The following is a 17,555-nucleotide window of genomic DNA, read 5'->3' as shown; positions in this document are numbered from 1 at the left end:
TGACAAAGACATGCGTACATTCAAAATTTTATTAATGATATAGTGAGTGTAGAAAGCTTCGTCTTACTCTTAAGCAAATGGATCATTTAACTACACATAGAGGAAGTTCACCAAATTAGTGAGGGGAAAAAAAGCATCTATTTTATCACTTCAAAGACACCCAGAGTGAGCATCAGTACAAATTTTAACATTCACCTGATTACGAGCTTCAGTTAGTGTTTCTGTACACATGTGGATATAATGTGTAGAGGTGATATGTGTTGTATATCTATGGTATAAATGCAATATGCATGTCACATTCATGGTTACTGGAGGTGGCATTAATAACTTAAGGGAGAGGGAAACGTGTTTCTATGCTAATGAGATGTGTTTATCGTCTCAGTGTCAATGGGGCTTAAACAGAAGATATGCAGGTAAAGGAATAGCCACACAGGGCAAACTGAAGCACTTATACATGTATAAACTATGAAATGTAGAAAAATAGAACATGTAGATTGTGAGATTTGGTGAAGGAATGTAGGCCCAGCAAGATCTCCGTTTATCAAATACACTGACCACGCTGTACAATATTGCTGACAAAGCTAGAGAGAGGATAAACATGAAAAGTGGGGGTTTGGAAAGAATATGGTGAGGGTAAACAGAGGTGGAGCTTAACATTGAACGGGAGTATTGAGAACCAAACCTCCGTCTTCCAAATATTTACAATCAAGACACAATGGAATGATGCGTCTGGAATGGAACACTTTAGGAAAGCTCCTTTCTAACTTTTGACCTTGCTTTTCATGAGTAAAACTCAATGTGCAGCGACAATGAATTGGTGTGAGGGACTTCACAGCAATAATATTTGGTAATAATAGACTTTCAAAATGACAGAGTGCATAGAACGCAAAAAGTAACACAATCGTCTCCCTTCAAATACTATTACACTTCATATATTACATATAGAGCATTTTGCCCATGCAGCTAACAACAGTGAAGCATGGAAATGAGCATAAAGAGACAAGATTCTCTTAAAGCAAGTCTGTGTGACCACAAAGCAGACCAGATTCCGAATACTCTTTCTTCTTCATATCACAAGATCACAAAGAAGACACTAGAAATGTACAATCCTGCTAAAATGTCTAGTAAGAGGATCACTCCCTCAACACATAGTATACTGTATCTGTCTTATTGCCATGCACTACATATACTTACTGCTAATCTCATTGTAATATATTACACATAAAAAAACAGAAAACATTCAGTATTTTTCAGCTTTTACATATTTTGATTGTGTATATTTTTCTGTTCTTTTTTTAAATACTTTTTTGAAAAACAAACCTGAAACGCTTGGGCTTTATTTGTTTGGAGAGCTGCTCTGAGAGCTCCTCTTCCTCCTACCAGCTCTAAGAGCCATCATGTCATTAAACACAGCACAGCTGTCATCTGAAAGTGGGGGAATGGGGCCGGGTGGGACCGTTTGAGGGAAACGAGACAAAGTCTGATCAAGTGGTCTCAGCTGCGGCCATGATATATGACTTAGTCTGCAGATGTTGGTTTTTAGTATAAACACTATGTTTCTGTTTTTTTGGCTGAAATGCGCAGGCGAAACCACATACCTTTGTCTGCCCAACTGTAGATACATATAAGCTCGAGTGGTTCTCTGTACAACAAGAGATCAGGAGATTAAGAAGGATTTGTTCCATATCGAGTTGATCTGTCTCAAACCCCTCACTAGTTCAAATATTATACCAATGTAGTTCTTGCGAACAAGATTAAAATCAGCCAGCACAGCATGAAGGGGGTAGGGGCTAAAGACAAAAAAACTAAATGGAACAGGCCTTACAAGTGAGAGTATGTGGGTGGGGAGCTATGTCTATGAGCAGTTCTCTAGTTCTGGATCTGCTCAAAGAATTTGTAGGTGGGGTTCTCATAGCCGTTCTGCTGCATCTTGGTCAGATGACGCTCCTCTGGTGTCACTGCTGCATCCACCTAAAAACACAGATAAACAAAGTCAGTAACGCTGACTGGTTGCTGCATTTCACACACAACTAAATCACACTTCTTTTACCTCAATTACACCGTGATGAATCGAGGTGTATTGTTTCTTCCTCAGCATCACCAAGGTAATCACAATGACTGTTGCTATGACAACTCCTCCAACCATAAGTCCAATAATGGCACCTTTATTTGAACCCACATCTTCAGCAAAAAACACCTGCCAAGAAAAAAGACATTTATATGCAGAGAGAAAAAAAACCAAACGATAAGGTGCTGGAAACAAATGTAGTACCAACCAGTTTTTGATGGTAAACCTCAAAGCCAGCATCTTGCCTCTCTTCAGTCTCCTTTACAAGCATCTGTTCATGCTTAAGAGCAGATACTGAAAAACATGAGGCACAAATCCAACACACATCAGTATGTACTTTGTGTTTATTTTTTCTCATACATTTTTAATAATGGCTGTAGCCTGATTCCGTTTAATGCTGAATTGTTTTATCTGAAAGTAAAAAGTAAAAATCCCAGTATACCCACTTACCTGGTCTTGTTGGCAATCCTCCGTCTGGAATTGGACGAGCATCAACAGGCTCAACTGCAACCAATATTAAAAATTTAATAGTGAGAAAGTTACCTTTCTGAAAGTGCACCTACACACTTTGCCACTGTGTGTTACCGTGGTTCTCCGTGTTGGGCTGGTTGAAGCTCTCCGGGTGGATGAAGCCGAGTCCATCCAGGCCATAGTCCATAGGAGCAGAGCTGTACGTCTGATCAGGCATCAGAGCGTCGTTACCGTAACTCACCCTGCCATCCACCTGCAGGCACGAAGATAATGAGTAAAGCATGTCATTGTGTGATTACAGTGGCATCCTGGGAGATTGAAACTCGTCAGAGGAACGTGTGTAACCACACACGGTTATTATCCAAGCATCTTAACACATTAAGAAAACAAATGATTTTAATCCAGTATTTCATCCACCTTCTTCCGGCCTACACCTAAGCCTTATCTCAACACGGCTTTGTTGACTTTGTCTTGCGTTATTCTGAAAACTAAAAGGTGATTCTATTTATAAATGTGTGAGAGAGAAAATGCAGGATAGACTCCACATGTGCATGGGTGCAGCTTCACTCACCCGACCATCACTCTGCAGGGAAGAGACTTGCTGAGACAGCTCTGCCTGAACTCTCTGCACGATAAGTGCTGGGAGACAAAAAAACATTGAGTGAGTGTAAGTGATGCCAGGTAAACTGCATCTATTGTCCTGATTGCTGTAAAGACGCTGCGTTATCAGCAGGTAATTCATCACAAGACATCAGCTACACTATAACAACGCAACTCCAGCCTCACTCAGCATTGCAGGAGGCTGTGCGGCTGTTAATTAGTGTAGCCTTTACGTTACCACAGCACCATTACCCCGGGGGTAATTATACTGCCTTTACTAATAGTGAGAAGATTGGTTTGAGACGTCTGCATTTTATCAAACCAAGGGTGTTTACTGCCTCTAAAAGCAGATGAACAATAACTTAAACAGTGCAACAGTTAAACAGAAGAAAGCTTATTTACATTCTTTCCAAGAGCAACACAATGTTGTTGTTTCTATTACATGTGAAGCTAGAGCCATGAGACAATTACCTCACTGTTAAAGTATGAAGCAACACTTACCAACTTGGTTTTGGATTTCATTAGCTACACTAGGTACTTTGTACAAAAGACCCAGTGACTGATTCATCCTCTCATCAATTACGCGAAGGTGGGTCAAAACCTAATGATCAGAATAAAGTTCCACATATAAAAAAACAAAGTGGTTTCACACAATTCATTTAACATCCTATTGGAACAGTGAACTTAACGTTTTCATGTTTGTACTTTCAAATCTACGGTAAACTAAACTATTCAATAATTCTATTGCAGCTAACTGTTTTTTGTTTTTGTGGGCGGTGAAGTACCTGAGGGCGAATCTGAGCGGCCTTCTTGGGATCGACTGTGTGGACATGCTCGTAGTGTTTCAGCGTGTGCTGCCTGTCCTTCTGCTCTGCACGGACGTACTTCTTCAGCAGACTCAGCACCTGGCGAGGCTGGGGGGGGGGGGCATTCGTGCCGTTAGTGGGCTGAGCCAACGCTTTTAGTCACGCATGATCGTGATATGAACTTGTGTTTTTTGTTTCACTTCACTGTAGTTCTCACTAAATAACAGGGTAGTTTGACAGATATAAACTTCATTAAGGAAACTGTTGATGGTTGTTATTAAATGAATTCCTAACGCTGCATACGCCCATGCCTTTATGTAACGGCTCCTTATGGTTTTAACTGAAGAGTGCAGTGTTATGTTGATGAATACGTGTAGCGGTGTGTATGCACCCGTGGAGGGTTGGCCTGTAGAGAGCTGAGGTAGTTTTCCAGAGCCAGACGTCGACGGCTGTTGAGCAGAGCTTCTACGCGGGCCATGTGGGTCTCTACCAGCTGCTGTCTCTCCCCGGCTGCCTCCTGCTCCAGAGCCTCGACCTTCTCCTGGAAATGCTGCAAATACGATGCATTTTACATGATAGTATTGTTATCCTACAATGTGGCACATTAAATATACATAAAACAAAATTATTATACAAAAATATAACATAAAATAACTATATCTCTTTTATTTCTATTATTATTATTATTATTATTATTATTATTATTATTATTATTATTATTATTATTATTATTATTATTATTATTATTATTAATAATAATAATAATAATAATAATAATAATAATAATAACTGTATCTTACTTGGATGACTGCTTTCTTGTCAGCACGTGGAAGGTTCTTGGCCTGTCTCTCAGCCTCCTCCCACTCTCTCATCACCTGAGCATAAAGAGCATGATGTTAGAGATAAAGCTAATATTTCATCCTTGTAGGTGCCAGATCAGCTTCTACTTGGCAAATGTTTAAGAGAAAAAAAAGTGTCACGACAAATCAGTCACACTTTCACACACACCTCAGACATCTTCTCCCTGTGTTTGGCCTCCAGGCTTTCCTTCGCCTTTTGAAAGTCGGTGTGTTCACGGTCATCACCAGGAGATTCAAGGTAATGATCCACAGCATCTGGAGGACTTGGGGCCATGGTGGGCACTAAGGAAAAAAGACGGGGTCAAACTGAATCAAAACTAATGAATCAAAAGGGATCAATAAACACAGAAAACACACAATGCATTCCAGAGAGTCAGTGACAGGGTGTCAGTTAAGACCACAGTAATCTAATACAATGGCTACAACAGGTTTAGCAGGTGTGTTAATAACACAGGTTAGACACACAAAGAGTTGTTCCAACATAAATCTAAACAATGGTATAAAACGAGACAAACATTATCAAAAAACAAGACGATACTGAAGTTTTCCACGTCTGTTTGTATGTTAATTTGTATCGTTGTTTGATGTGGGAAGATAAGAGGAAAAGTGCCCAGTCAGGATCAGGGTAAATGCTGCACTGCTGAGGAGAATCGTGCTTCACTTCTCGTGTCGAAGCAGAAAATCACCCTTCCATACAATGAATACACACATACACGTATGCATGCAGGTGCACACTGACATTAAAGGTTCAGTAATGACACGGCTTCGTCCACATGCTGCAAGAAAGAACGGTTAGTTTAACTGGTTAGAACAAAATGAGTAATAAATTATATGAAAGTCGATGACAGATTTATACAAGAGAGAGAGAGTCATGGCCACTTTCCATCAAGGACACTCACTTGGTGTATAGTCTTTTTTAAATTTTCCTTTCATTGCATGGGTTTGATATAAAACCAATCATAAGACAAATCTCTATTTATGTGAAACGGTTTATTTTGAAGCCATTAAAAAGCTGGTGGCGTTCTATATTTACCATATTGTCAACAAATCCAAAAGAAAAGTAAAAGTCTAACAAATCTTATAAGCGAATGGTGATTGCAATTGATTCGATCAATCCAACAAACCCTGCAATTATATATTTACAGCCAGTTGTATTCCAATAAATCAGTCAGTCACGCTCTCGTGTCTGAGTAATGTTTTCCAAAACCTTCAATTATAATAAAACTACTAACAATAATACTAATACCTGAAGTAGCCAACAGGAATAGAGCAACGAATACTTCAGGTACCACTCTTACTGTCTGCCAAATATATAATAATAATATAATAAGCAGTGACTGGTTAGCTCTGGCTGATGTTTCATCGTCATACATGAAGATCTTCTCATGAGATTTGTTGGAAGTGGAAAATACAGAATCTTGCCAGCCTTTCTAGACATTTTTTCTCTAAAGAACCTAATTTAAGAGAGGACTTAATCTTACTGAAACGATAAAAGTGTAATAAAAAAACACCGGGAGCAACCGGATCAGTGCTCTGACTGTGTAGAAGCCATCAGACACTCAGACAGACACAATAGAAAAGGTACATGACACACAGAGACAATCTGCAGCCGCCTGAGGACAGGACTCAGGCTTGTGATGTGGTGTGGGGACTTCAGGCTTCAGAAGACTCCAGTCCTGGGACTTACACGAGCTGCTGCAGACAGCTAGGCAGTATTCCTCCGACTCAAAGTTATTCCTGTTGCCCCCACAGCCCCCAAACAAGAAGGGAGCACAGCGGCCCTTCTTGGGCATGAAGAACCAACGCTCCAACATGTCATGACACGGGCCTGACTCAGCACGAGCCCAGCACACAGCTGAGATACGTACACACAAGCAAAAGCATATTATATATAAATATGAACATCAAAGCAATTTCAGGGAAAACCCATGTCAACAACAAGCATCGCTTGAATGGAACAGCAGAAACATAACCACCGACGTCAACGTCAACAAAAAGGATGTGCGTTCACTAAAATTATTACCTCGAACCACCTCCTCAACAGACTCGGTGGTGGTTGTGGTGGTTGTCGTCATGGCAATGTTAGCACTGCGCTCATCACTCTCCCGTTCATCAGTCATGTCATCGACGTCTTCCTCGTCGTTGTTGTCGTCGTCATTGTCCCCATCTCCGTTGTCATCTAGGTCGAAGGTCTCCGCCTGCTCGTTGACATCATCATCCTCGGTGAGGGCGGGCTCGTTGTCTGCTGCACGCGACATGCTGTGAAGAAAGGGGTCGGTCGGGGTCAGGCTCGGTATCACCAAACGTCTGGCTCAGGTGCTGAACACTGGCATGCGATGCTACCTGTTATCAGAGTATTCTGTCTCAGCTCCGCCCCACCAGACGTCAGACTCCTCCCCTTCTAGGTCCGTGCTCTCCGACTCTCGTTCTGCCTCCACCGGACAGCAGACGAACTCCACCCCTCGGAAACGGTCGATGCCGCAGGGCAACAGCATCCCATAGTCATGGAGGTTCATAGAGCGGTCTCCGCAGGACTGATCATCAAAGTAATTACACCAATTACAACCTCTACAGCATTTACAGTACAAACAATAATGATGTTCGCGATATGATGATGTTCATGGAGATGAGATTCCATCTGATTCCCACCTCTTTGGCTACAGTGTGCCAGTGAAGGTGGCTTTCACACTGGTCCATGCGCTCCTGGTGCAGGAACTTGCACTTGTCAGGGACGAGCAGAGCGTCACTCACAAACTCTCCCACTGCAACATGAATACATATTTGACCCAGGTGTTTAACACTGTACATTTACTCACTAACAACATGCAGCTGTGGGATCATGGCTGCTTACCCAAGCAGCGATATGGCACGACAATCTGTGCGTGACTGTGGCACTGCTTGCGGCCTTTCTTGCACCAGTTCTGGATGCTCACGGGCTGGTTGGCTTCCACAACATTTGTGATCTGCAGCTCTGGATACACCTGGACAAAGGGGAGAGATTTTAAGTCTTGGTTGCTGTCTCTCATATTGTCCTTATCCAGCTCTACAGGGTCGCCTCAGTCTGTATAAATACCTCTTCGCAGTACTTCAGTATGCCCTCCTTGGTGCCAATGCAGCCCTTTGTGCCAGAGGGATCAGACTCCCATTTGCCACTCTGGACATTGATGTGCATGTTGAGCTTTCCACAGAACATGGCAACCTGGGGCTCAGTTAGCAAACCCACAGAGTCATCAGCAGGGACCTGAACAGAGAAGAGATGGTCAGCAATAAAGAATGGCTACTAGACCGACTTAACCATAAATAGCTCTTCATGCGACTTATGTATGTATAGATTTGTTGGGATTTGGATCTGTGTATACTACTTCCTTTGCCAAACCATCCCCTGTAGTAGTGGGATAATGGCCTTTTTAGATTATTCTGTAGTATCATTGTGCATTTAAGTTTTTAATACAAATAAATATTAAATTGCTACTGGTTTAAACCTAAAGCATGTTCGCCCTCTAAGCCCATAAGCCGGTGGGTTAAACAATACAGTACCAGGGAAGCTCAGGTGTGGTTTGTTAGCCTGTCTCATAAGGCCTTTGTAGAGCAAGTGCACTGACGAATTTAGAACCTGCCATAACAAAGACTAATAAAAACAATTAATACTAAATTCAAAAGAACATAAAATACAAACTTTTATTAGCTTTGGCTGCCTAGTGTCCAATCTGACACAGGTCCTCATTGTTTTCTTCCCAGCACATTTGGATAAAACAATTGGAGGAAGTCTTGTTGTGTGTCACCTCAGGGGCCCTTTATTTCTCTGGCAAACATCAGAGAGACAAAAGACGCTGATGCTGCATCTAAAAATACACCCGCAATCGAGGCATCTGCTGCCAATCTTTGAACTGGACAGTTCTGACCCCGTTTGCCTGCATAACATTAGCCTCCTCAGGATGGAATAGCCCACTGGGTCTATCTGCTAAAATGCCTTTCTCCTCGCCTCATTCCATAATGTTATTCATCATTTATAAAATCTGCAGTTCTGTTTTGTTATGCATCTTGGCACCTCTATCTTGCTCATTCTGTTTATACCACATCCAAAACAGACAAACTGCTAGAGTAAGCAGTGCATGCATGAGCCAGCACCTGGTGTTATGCAGATGTGTGTAATACACTACAAAATATAAAACACCCTGTACTTCAAAGAATATTTGAGCAGGTAAATCAGACAACGCCACATTAAACATGTGGGACCAGCCTGTGCTTATTACACTGCGATAACTATTTTGACCTGATCCTACATCAACCGCTCTGCGACTGTAGCTGAGTGTTGCAGCAGTTCCTTTTGCTGCATGAAGGTTATCACTTCTAGGTATTGGTACCGCAGGCTCTTTTCAGGCTGTCGCCTGAAAAGAGGATAAACGAAAAACGAGAGGAGCAAAAAGGAGACACGCTGCAACAATAACTTGGATTAAATAGCACTTTAGGACAAAACTCTTCATGTTTATCTGTAATACAGCCCTTCAAAAATGTCAATTCTACCAGTACCACAGTGAAAAACAGTGTAAAAACACTGTGAAGGTTTAGGTCAAATCCAGAATCAGATCAATCACAGGCATAGTAAAAAATAGCTTGACATTAAAAACTGGTTCTGTTGAGACATTGCTTCAGCTACAATAAGTTTTTCACTTAATTCAACCTGAACTGTTTAATAACTCCCCCGTTCGGAGCCTTTGTCTCTGCACGAGGATCACGAAGGAACAGCCCCACACATCAGATGATTTCATATTCCACTGCTGGCTCTCCTCATCATATTTTCAGCTGACTCTGAGCTATGAATTTCTCTGTGGTCCAGCAGAAGCAGACGCCATCTTGCTCAAGTCAAACTCAAAAGGCTGCGTCCTTTTTTTTCCCATTCTCCTCAGCAATAGGAGCAGCTGCAACACTACTGGGTCCAGTGGGCCAGGTCGACGCAGCAGCACCAGCACCAGCACCGAACAGCAGCTCCACACGTTGGCATCGCGCCGGACGCTGATGTGATCACAGCCGGAGTCCCTGCGTTCGTTAGTCATTTTAGTCCTTTTAACGGGACAAGACGAACGTTTTCAGTTGGTTCGCGCAACGCAGCTGCCACGAAAATCCGTGTAATCTCTGCAAAGCGACGGCTAAAGCTAACGTTAACAGCTAGCTTAGCCGGACCTGCACCACCAAATCACAGCAACAGTGAAGGGGCTTGTCTTTAAATCTAACTATAAGTCTAACTGACTCACTCATACAACCAAGTGACCATAATAAAAACAAACAAAAACACCCCCAGACAAACAAACGTCCGTGGCAGGGCTGAGCTGTCAATCATTCACGTCTAACGGTAGCCTCGGTAGCGTTGCTGTTATTGCGAGTCTAATACTACGCAGTTAGCCGCAATCAGACACTTTGGGACCTCGGACAACATAACGTCAAAGCGGACAGGGAAATGTGACGTCCTGGTGAAATCGGGGTTCGGGCCTCTGGGACCCAGAAGCAGATAATAGTGGTGCCGTTGTGGCTCAGCACCGCCTAATGCGCAGTTCTTCAGCCCCGGACACGTCGCCCCGGTGTCCGGTGCTGTTAGCGAAAGGCCGCAGACCCGCGCAGCCCGGGCTCGGCTTACGACGTCCCGCACGAGCAGACGGAGGCTGCTCCGCCAGTCCTCACCTCGGATGAAAGCGTCAAGGTCGCCACCAGCAACAGCAGACACGCCGTGCGCTCGCCCATCGCGTCCTCCCGGTGTCCGGCGCCCCCCGTGCGATCACGACGTCCCCGGTATAAGCGCTGCGCGTGTGTTCGTGGAAGCAAGGCGTGGATGCGCGTCGACGTCGCGGCGGCGGCGGCTGAACTGTCCGATCCCGCTGATCCTTCCCCGCTCAGCTCCGGATGGTGACGGCGAGAGGCTGGGACGCGTTTGGATTGGATGGGGGCGGGGAGCAGGCGCGTGCGTGCGTGCGTGCGTGCGCTGCCCTCACCGCCAACATCAAGCGTTCAAATAAGGTGTGTTTGAAAACTTACGAATATGTTTAGATCTTTAATGACGTACGAACGATTAAATATATATATTTTTTACATGTTTTTTTAACATTTTTACAATAATAAATAATAAAGTCAGAACAAAGAGCAAATGAGTCAGAACATTATGGAGGTAAAGAAAGGCCTGACAACGTTAACTATTCTAACTGTTGTTGGTGTAATCTGCCTGCTGGCAAGTGCAGCATAGACAAAACAACTTCAATTAAAAACTGTTATAATTACTTTGGTTTCAATAATACTTTATTGCTCACACGACTGTGCTTAGTTGTGCTTGTGAAGGTTATGCGTTACAGGTCCCAGTAACAGATTAAATGTAAACTGCAAAACAGTTTTCACAAAGGAGACGGAGGATGACGCTGCTTGTCTGTGCTCGCATTTATCAACTCAAAAAAAAAAAAAAATCAAATACATCTACACACATGGACACGTACACATAACGAGCACCAGGAGCATAATTTAAAAAACACGTAAAAGAAAAGTTAGCATATGCTTTTGGTGTGCGGACATTCAATGCTATATCTGCTAGCACGTTCGCTACAACATCGCATTTATCAGTCTGAAAAAAACGAGCGCTGACATCTGGTCTCACCTGTGGGGAGATGCCCCTTGTGGCCATAATTGAGACCCCCCCCCCATGCATCACATCAGTCTCTTACATAAACAGTAAATCCACTTATTCACTCCCATGTGGCCACATTGCATTTATATCAAGCCACTACCTGGCATCAGAGTGCGTTGGGGTGAGGCCACCCCTGCTCTTCCCTCAGCGCGCCCCTGCATTTAACGTGGAACCTGTACAGTCAGTCAGTCGTTCTATACGGAGGCGTGCAACACATGGGGAACTCCAATCATCTGGTCCATGTAAAACAAGAGCGATGCAATTATATTGGGTATCACTCTCTACCCCGCGTGGGCGTGTAAATGTCAGTCCAACAGCCAGAATCCTAATTCGAGCTTGTATTGTGCAATTGAGGGAGGATTTGTCCGTCCTTCTTTTAGTATAAAACCACAGTGACACCTCCTTCCGCGGACGGGAATCAGTTTCTACCAGACATTCATTTTGCGCTGAGCACTTTTTGCTCGCGCGCCGGAAGCTCGAGACGTTGGACTTTACTCCGGGTGCCGTTTCCTTCTAGAAATGGTGAGAGCCGCCGCGGTCTGACGGCTGCTGCTGTTCTGTTCGCGGCTGGTGGTTTGTGCCGATCTTTTGCGGATCTTGACATTTCGATCGAAACCAGCCGATTTGAGAAATAATGCTCAAAGAGAGTGTCACACGACTCTAGCAGCGTTTCTCGGGGAGGAAAACACGCATCACCAGACGCTGTCCATCCGCAGACATGAAGACATTTCTGGCCATGCTTATGGTTCTGATTGTCTCAGGTAAGTTTCACACCTTCAGATCACATTGTCATTTGTCACACTATAAATCCGTAGGTTTTTTTACAGCTAAATGAATAAAACATCAATATTGATTAATTGTTTATTTTGAGGCAGTGATGGGCATTTTATGCTGCTTGCTCCCATGAATGTGCGTTGAAAGAGTTTCTTCAAATGTCCACAAATGTCCTTCCTGACAGACCAGATCGTTCAACTTTTATTAATTATTTCATAGACTGTACTTCACATCCCATTTTTGGGACCATGGAAACACAAAAAGTTTGGCTCAGGTAGCGGATGAGAAGGACATGATCCACACCATACACAATAATGGGCGGCCATTGTTCTTAGAAGGATACAACTGCAACTGGTGTAAGTTTGTGTTCCATTCGCTTTGCGGTGCCAACTATTACCGTAGTCCATTACAATGCGCAGCGAGAGAGGAAGTGTACTTAACCCTGTGACACCACACATAACTCAGACTTGGCGTCCTCTGACTTCACGTCTCCCGTGGCTGCACGCGTTGCAGCGTCAGATTTTGCGCTTTGTAAAGCTGCTGTGTTGTTGACAAGTGGTTGATCTACTTATAACGAATCGTGACGAGGGAAAGTCTTGAGTTGTCGGGTAAGTTTATTGTACGGGGTGAGTCATCCATCAAAACGATTGTGTGCATTTATTTTCCAAGTGTATCTGGTTTCGCAGCCATTAAGGCATTAAATGCAGAATTGAAAAGACAACAAGTTCGCTATCGTCACTGTCCTGTGTAGAAAATAAGATAGGATTATATTGTAACTTGGGACTCCTAAACTTTCAGTTTATACAAACATGTCACACTTGTGATTTGTTTAGGTTTCTTGGTTTCTAAAGGAAAAACAAAGTGAGAGCAGGAGTTTTCTCACTACATGGTTTGTTTTTATTTCTGTTCTACAATTGAAAGGATGTAAGTTGAGTCATGCACAGTTGTACACAGTAATTAAAAGATTTGATTTATTAGGTTATTAAAATTTAACAGATATTATGTACTCCAGGACTAGAAGAGTTTACCTATAATACTGTAATTACTTCTGTAATTAAACATTTAAATCCTTCATATTCTCTAAATATTACAAATATTAAATGGATCAAAAGTAAAGTGAGATAATTCTATTATCTAAAAAAATCATGTGTATGAGTGTGCATGAGGATTGTTAATAACTACAGTGAAGTTTTTTACACATTTGTTTACAGTTTTTGGACTTTAAACACTGACATCCATAAACCTTAGTATTGAAACACTGAGTAGAATGAATGTAACCACTAAGAGGTCACTGAACCTGTCCAGGTTTTACAGAAACTAGTCCGCAATTCCAGAGGACATCTCTAGGCATCTACCATTTGACAGAGACAACATTTTAATTAGTTTTAAAAACATATGATGGAAACCTCTGGTGTGTTTATAAAAAGAAAAACGTATTGGGATTGTGTGAAAGTGTGACCTGATTGGTCTCACACAGATTCTGAACATACTGTGCCACAATCAGAGCTAGTTCATCAGCCTGGAGTGTTGAAGCAGAACAAATGACTAGAATGAATGTCTGGTAATAACAAATGTCTCAGACCTGAACCGGACTAATGCCACGCTGCTTTGTGTGTTCTAGGTGATGATAAGGTGGTCATCAATGGCAGCATAGAAGACAGGGTCATACTGCCGTGCCCGTGCCCAAACAGAAATTTGGCCGAGGTGCTCGCGTGGCAAATGGAGGAGCCAAACAAAGAGAAAGTGTTAGTGCACCACGGGAACCATTCAAACTACAGTGACAAATACAAGAACAGAGCCCAACTCTTCCAGAATGGGGACAAGTACAACTGCTCTCTTCTCCTGACCAACATCACAGCTGATGACCAAGGGAAATACAGATGCAGTTTTACACATGAAAACATGTACAATGCTTTATTTGTACATCTAAATGTCTCTGGTGAGTCATCATTTCATTTTATACACACTTACAGTGCATGATCCTATATTTATGGTCAAATCATTAACATATTGAAACAACCTCTCACAGCAAACTTCAACCTTTGTCAGAAAACCACAAACCAAGTTAATGACAGTTTAAATAGGACGGAATGTGAAGTGGAGGGACGCTACAGAGACACAGAGATTCTGTGGTATCTGGATCAACAGCTTCTTACAAATTCAACTACAACTAAAATAATCCACAACTATACTTCAAAGGCTGCTGGAAGCCACACCTTCACAAGCGAAATCATTACTGAGCTGACTGGGAAACCAATTTGCAAGGTCAAGGCCAAAGGCGTACCAGCAGTCATTTCTGAGCTCTGCCCACCTGGTAACTATATGTTTTAGTGATCTACACAATTGTAAACACAGTAATACTACTACATATTCTAGGACTCGTTTAACAGCAAAGTACTTTATTATAAAATTGTAAAAATTTAGATTTAGAATGAATTGTTTCACTTTTCTTGTATTTCAGAACCTTGGGTACGCCAACCAGACAATGAAATGTCATGTTACAGGGCATACTTCAAACTCATCCCCATTGCGTTGGTGATTGGCGTTTCCTTGGTTCTGCTGTATCGATGGAAACATTCCCAGTAAGTAGCTAAATTCTTTTGACGCTGTGACATCTTTGTTAAAGGTCATTTTCCATACTCTCACTTAGTTTTACTGGTTCAACCAGAGTTGCACAATACATAAATAAAGCAACTGCCAGTTTCGCTCTTGTCTCTGTTGACTTGTGCCATGTGCAGTGAAATGTGTTTTTCCGTGTCTTTTCTCTTTAAACCAGAGGTTTGCGGAGACACAGACAAGTGAAGACTAATCCCTTCTTGCCCTGAACACACGCTGGACTTCACTCCATGCCCCCCTAAGTGAAAACACTTTGCAGGAGATGGTTTATGAATTTGACATCAAGCCCACAAAGAAATTGTTTACAAACAAGTCCCATCTTGTTTTCATGCCACACATGGAATGCTATGTTTCTGAAAAGGACACGAATCAAAGCTGTTCAGATTTTTTTAATGTTTTCTTTCAGTTTGTCAGTTGTAAGCGAAGACTGTGTATGATATGATGTGTCACAATATAGCCAGTTATTCATCTTTAATTACAGATAAGGCACAAAATACACATATCAGATATAGTGTTTTTCTAATCATCTATCATTGTATAATTGCAGAACTGAGCCATTTATCAGTTTAATATATATTGTTACAAGTACTATAACCTACATGCAGAGACATTCACTGTTTTACAAGCTGTAACAAACGTTTTGTTATTTTCACCGTATAAAAGATATTAGTTTTTATAGATCGCTTTGACGCAGCCGTCCAATAAAATGCTTTTCTAAACAGTTCCCACACAGGTCTAAACAGCTGCTCCAATGACACATTTTATTTGCTAAAGGCTCTAACCGTGTCAAAACATTTGACATATGGAACAAAAGCTCATTTTGCCTTCAAACAATACAACTTGCAACCAAGTACATAAACACGTCCAATCAGTCATAACAGTGGACAGCAAAATACAAACCACTGATCTCAGTGTGAATCACTGCTTCATTGATCGTCATTGGAGCCTGTTGCTATTTGTTGCCTTTGAAGTTTGTGTTAAATTTAACTTTTTTGCAAATAATTGGATCCAGATAAAGAAATGCTTTGATTCACTGAATCCATAACATTCATTTTTCAAACTGTGGCAAAAAACTGAAATATTGTAAATATTACAGAAAGTACATATAAACTAAACTACAGTCAAATCTAACATCAGTGATAACTGTTTTGCAAAAGGGAGGAGATCAAGTGTCAATCTAATGAGAACGGGTTTAAACATAAGCTACATGTGTCTGATGCTCTGCTGGAATAATGATAATGAACACTTAGTGGAAACTAGTTTCTTAAAACAGGTCAAAGCGATCAATAAAAACTGTAATGTACCATAATGTCAGAACTATATATTGTACATGGCTCACTAAAAAACATTTGATTAATATTTATTACTTAGCTGGCACAACAACATCTGCAAATGATCCCTACCTTTATAAGCAAACAGAGACTTTTATAATACCTTTTTATATTTGTAATGTAAAAACATGCTTGTGAACTGGGAAAACTTTTACTGGTCTAGATGCACAGTTCTCCGCTAGACCTGTATTCTGGTTGTGACCAGCAGCTTTGCTCCTGCCTTTAAAAGTGTGTGCCAAGTCAGGGCGTGGCAATGAAATACAATAATGTGAATGTCAAAACTTTCTAAGGTGAGCAATGGAAAAAGAAATGGAAAAGATTTTCAATAACTCACATTGTGTTGCTTATTGTTCATGTGGTTTGTCATTGCTGTTACTTGCGCTTTTGTTTCTTTGAAGTGTGTACAACATAGTTGTCATGTTGCTCAGGTTAGCTCAGTTCTTTAATCGACATGTTAAGACTGGTTAATGATTAACCAATCCATTTCAGTTCTGGTGCTTATCTATCTGGAGAAAACTTCACAGTGTGTACATAGGAATGGGGAGTACTTCGCATGACCTACCTGGAAATTCAATTTCTTGACACATATATCCAGAAAGTATTAAATGCCACCGAAAAACAAAAATTGCTTGTGTGCATTACTTTCTCCTTTTCAGTAGCTATGTGCTGTAGATTGTACTCTACTGCAATAATTGATCCCCATTTTAGACAATAAGCACTGGGTGAAATAGTTTAATTATTAAACCATATGCTACGGTTTATCGTCTTCTACCTGCTGTTAATTACTGTTGGAAGAAAAGGAGCACACCACAGTAAACATGGCCTTTTTCTATTACAGTTTTTATCGGTTGCTTTGACGCAGCCGTCCAGTGAACCATCACATTCTCTTAACAGTTCACACACAGGTCTAAACAGCTCTCCAATGTCCAATGACTAAAGGCTCTAACAGTGTCAAGACACTGTATATATGCAGCAAAAGCTTATTTTGCCTTCAAACAATACAACTTGCAACCAAGTACATAAACACGTCCAATCAGTCATAACAGTGGACAGCAAAATACAAACCACTGATCTCAGTGTGAATCACTGCTTCACTGATCGTCATTGGAGCCTGTTGTTGTTTGTTGTCTTTGTAGTATATGTCAAATTGACCTTTTATGCAAAGACTTGGATCCAGGTGAAGAAATGCTTTGATTTACTAAATCCATGACATACATTTTTCAAACTTTGTCAGAAAACTGAAATATTGTAAATATTACAGAAAATACATGTAAACTAAAATATAGTCAAATCTATTGGAGGATGAGACACAGCCACTGTTGACACTCCCTTCTTTAGACCTCCTCCATCCATGCTGGTAAAGAA

The 17,555-nt window shown here is 41.6% G+C and overlaps 2 protein-coding genes across 5 annotated transcripts; one reads left to right on the top strand and one right to left on the bottom strand.

Moving 5' to 3' along the window:
• Positions 1–15: 15 nt before the first annotated feature.
• On the bottom strand, positions 16–10,738 carry appb (amyloid beta (A4) precursor protein b). Of its 2 annotated transcripts, XM_029135826.2 has the most exons (18): positions 10,482–10,738; positions 7,879–8,046; positions 7,657–7,786; positions 7,455–7,567; positions 7,149–7,339; positions 6,829–7,064; positions 6,493–6,660; positions 4,954–5,087; positions 4,746–4,820; positions 4,337–4,495; positions 3,925–4,053; positions 3,641–3,740; positions 3,111–3,178; positions 2,654–2,792; positions 2,519–2,572; positions 2,277–2,362; positions 2,051–2,197; positions 16–1,971 (listed from the first exon to the last, which is right to left on the bottom strand). In XM_029135826.2, exons 1-18 carry the CDS (start codon positions 10,539–10,541, stop codon positions 1,870–1,872), a joined length of 2,259 nt encoding a protein of 752 aa, XP_028991659.1. In that variant the 5' UTR covers positions 10,542–10,738; the 3' UTR covers positions 16–1,869. The 2 variants fall into 2 exon arrangements, with proteins under 2 accessions (XP_028991659.1, XP_028991660.1); XM_029135827.2 differs by lacking the exon at positions 6,493–6,660 and having other exon boundaries at positions 10,482–10,736.
• Positions 10,739–11,710: 972 nt separating this feature from the next.
• Positions 11,711–16,542, top strand: si:dkey-192g7.3 (uncharacterized). 3 transcript variants are annotated; one of them, XM_029135835.3, is made up of 6 exons: positions 11,711–12,230; positions 12,463–12,599; positions 13,865–14,182; positions 14,273–14,557; positions 14,705–14,825; positions 15,020–16,542. In XM_029135835.3, exons 2-6 carry the CDS (start codon positions 12,536–12,538, stop codon positions 15,066–15,068), a joined length of 837 nt encoding a protein of 278 aa, XP_028991668.1. In that variant the 5' UTR covers positions 11,711–12,230; positions 12,463–12,535; the 3' UTR covers positions 15,069–16,542. The 3 variants fall into 3 exon arrangements, with proteins under 3 accessions (XP_028991668.1, XP_028991669.1, XP_055361062.1); XM_029135836.3 differs by lacking the exon at positions 12,463–12,599 and having other exon boundaries at positions 11,775–12,230; XM_055505087.1 differs by lacking the exons at positions 11,711–12,230; positions 12,463–12,599 and adding an exon at positions 12,646–12,851.
• Positions 16,543–17,555: the final 1,013 nt, after the last annotated feature.

Source organism: Betta splendens, chromosome 21, assembly GCF_900634795.4.
Source record: "Betta splendens chromosome 21, fBetSpl5.4, whole genome shotgun sequence".
NCBI lineage: Eukaryota > Metazoa > Chordata > Actinopteri > Anabantiformes > Osphronemidae > Betta > Betta splendens.
This window is presented reverse-complemented; position numbering and strand designations above follow the sequence as displayed.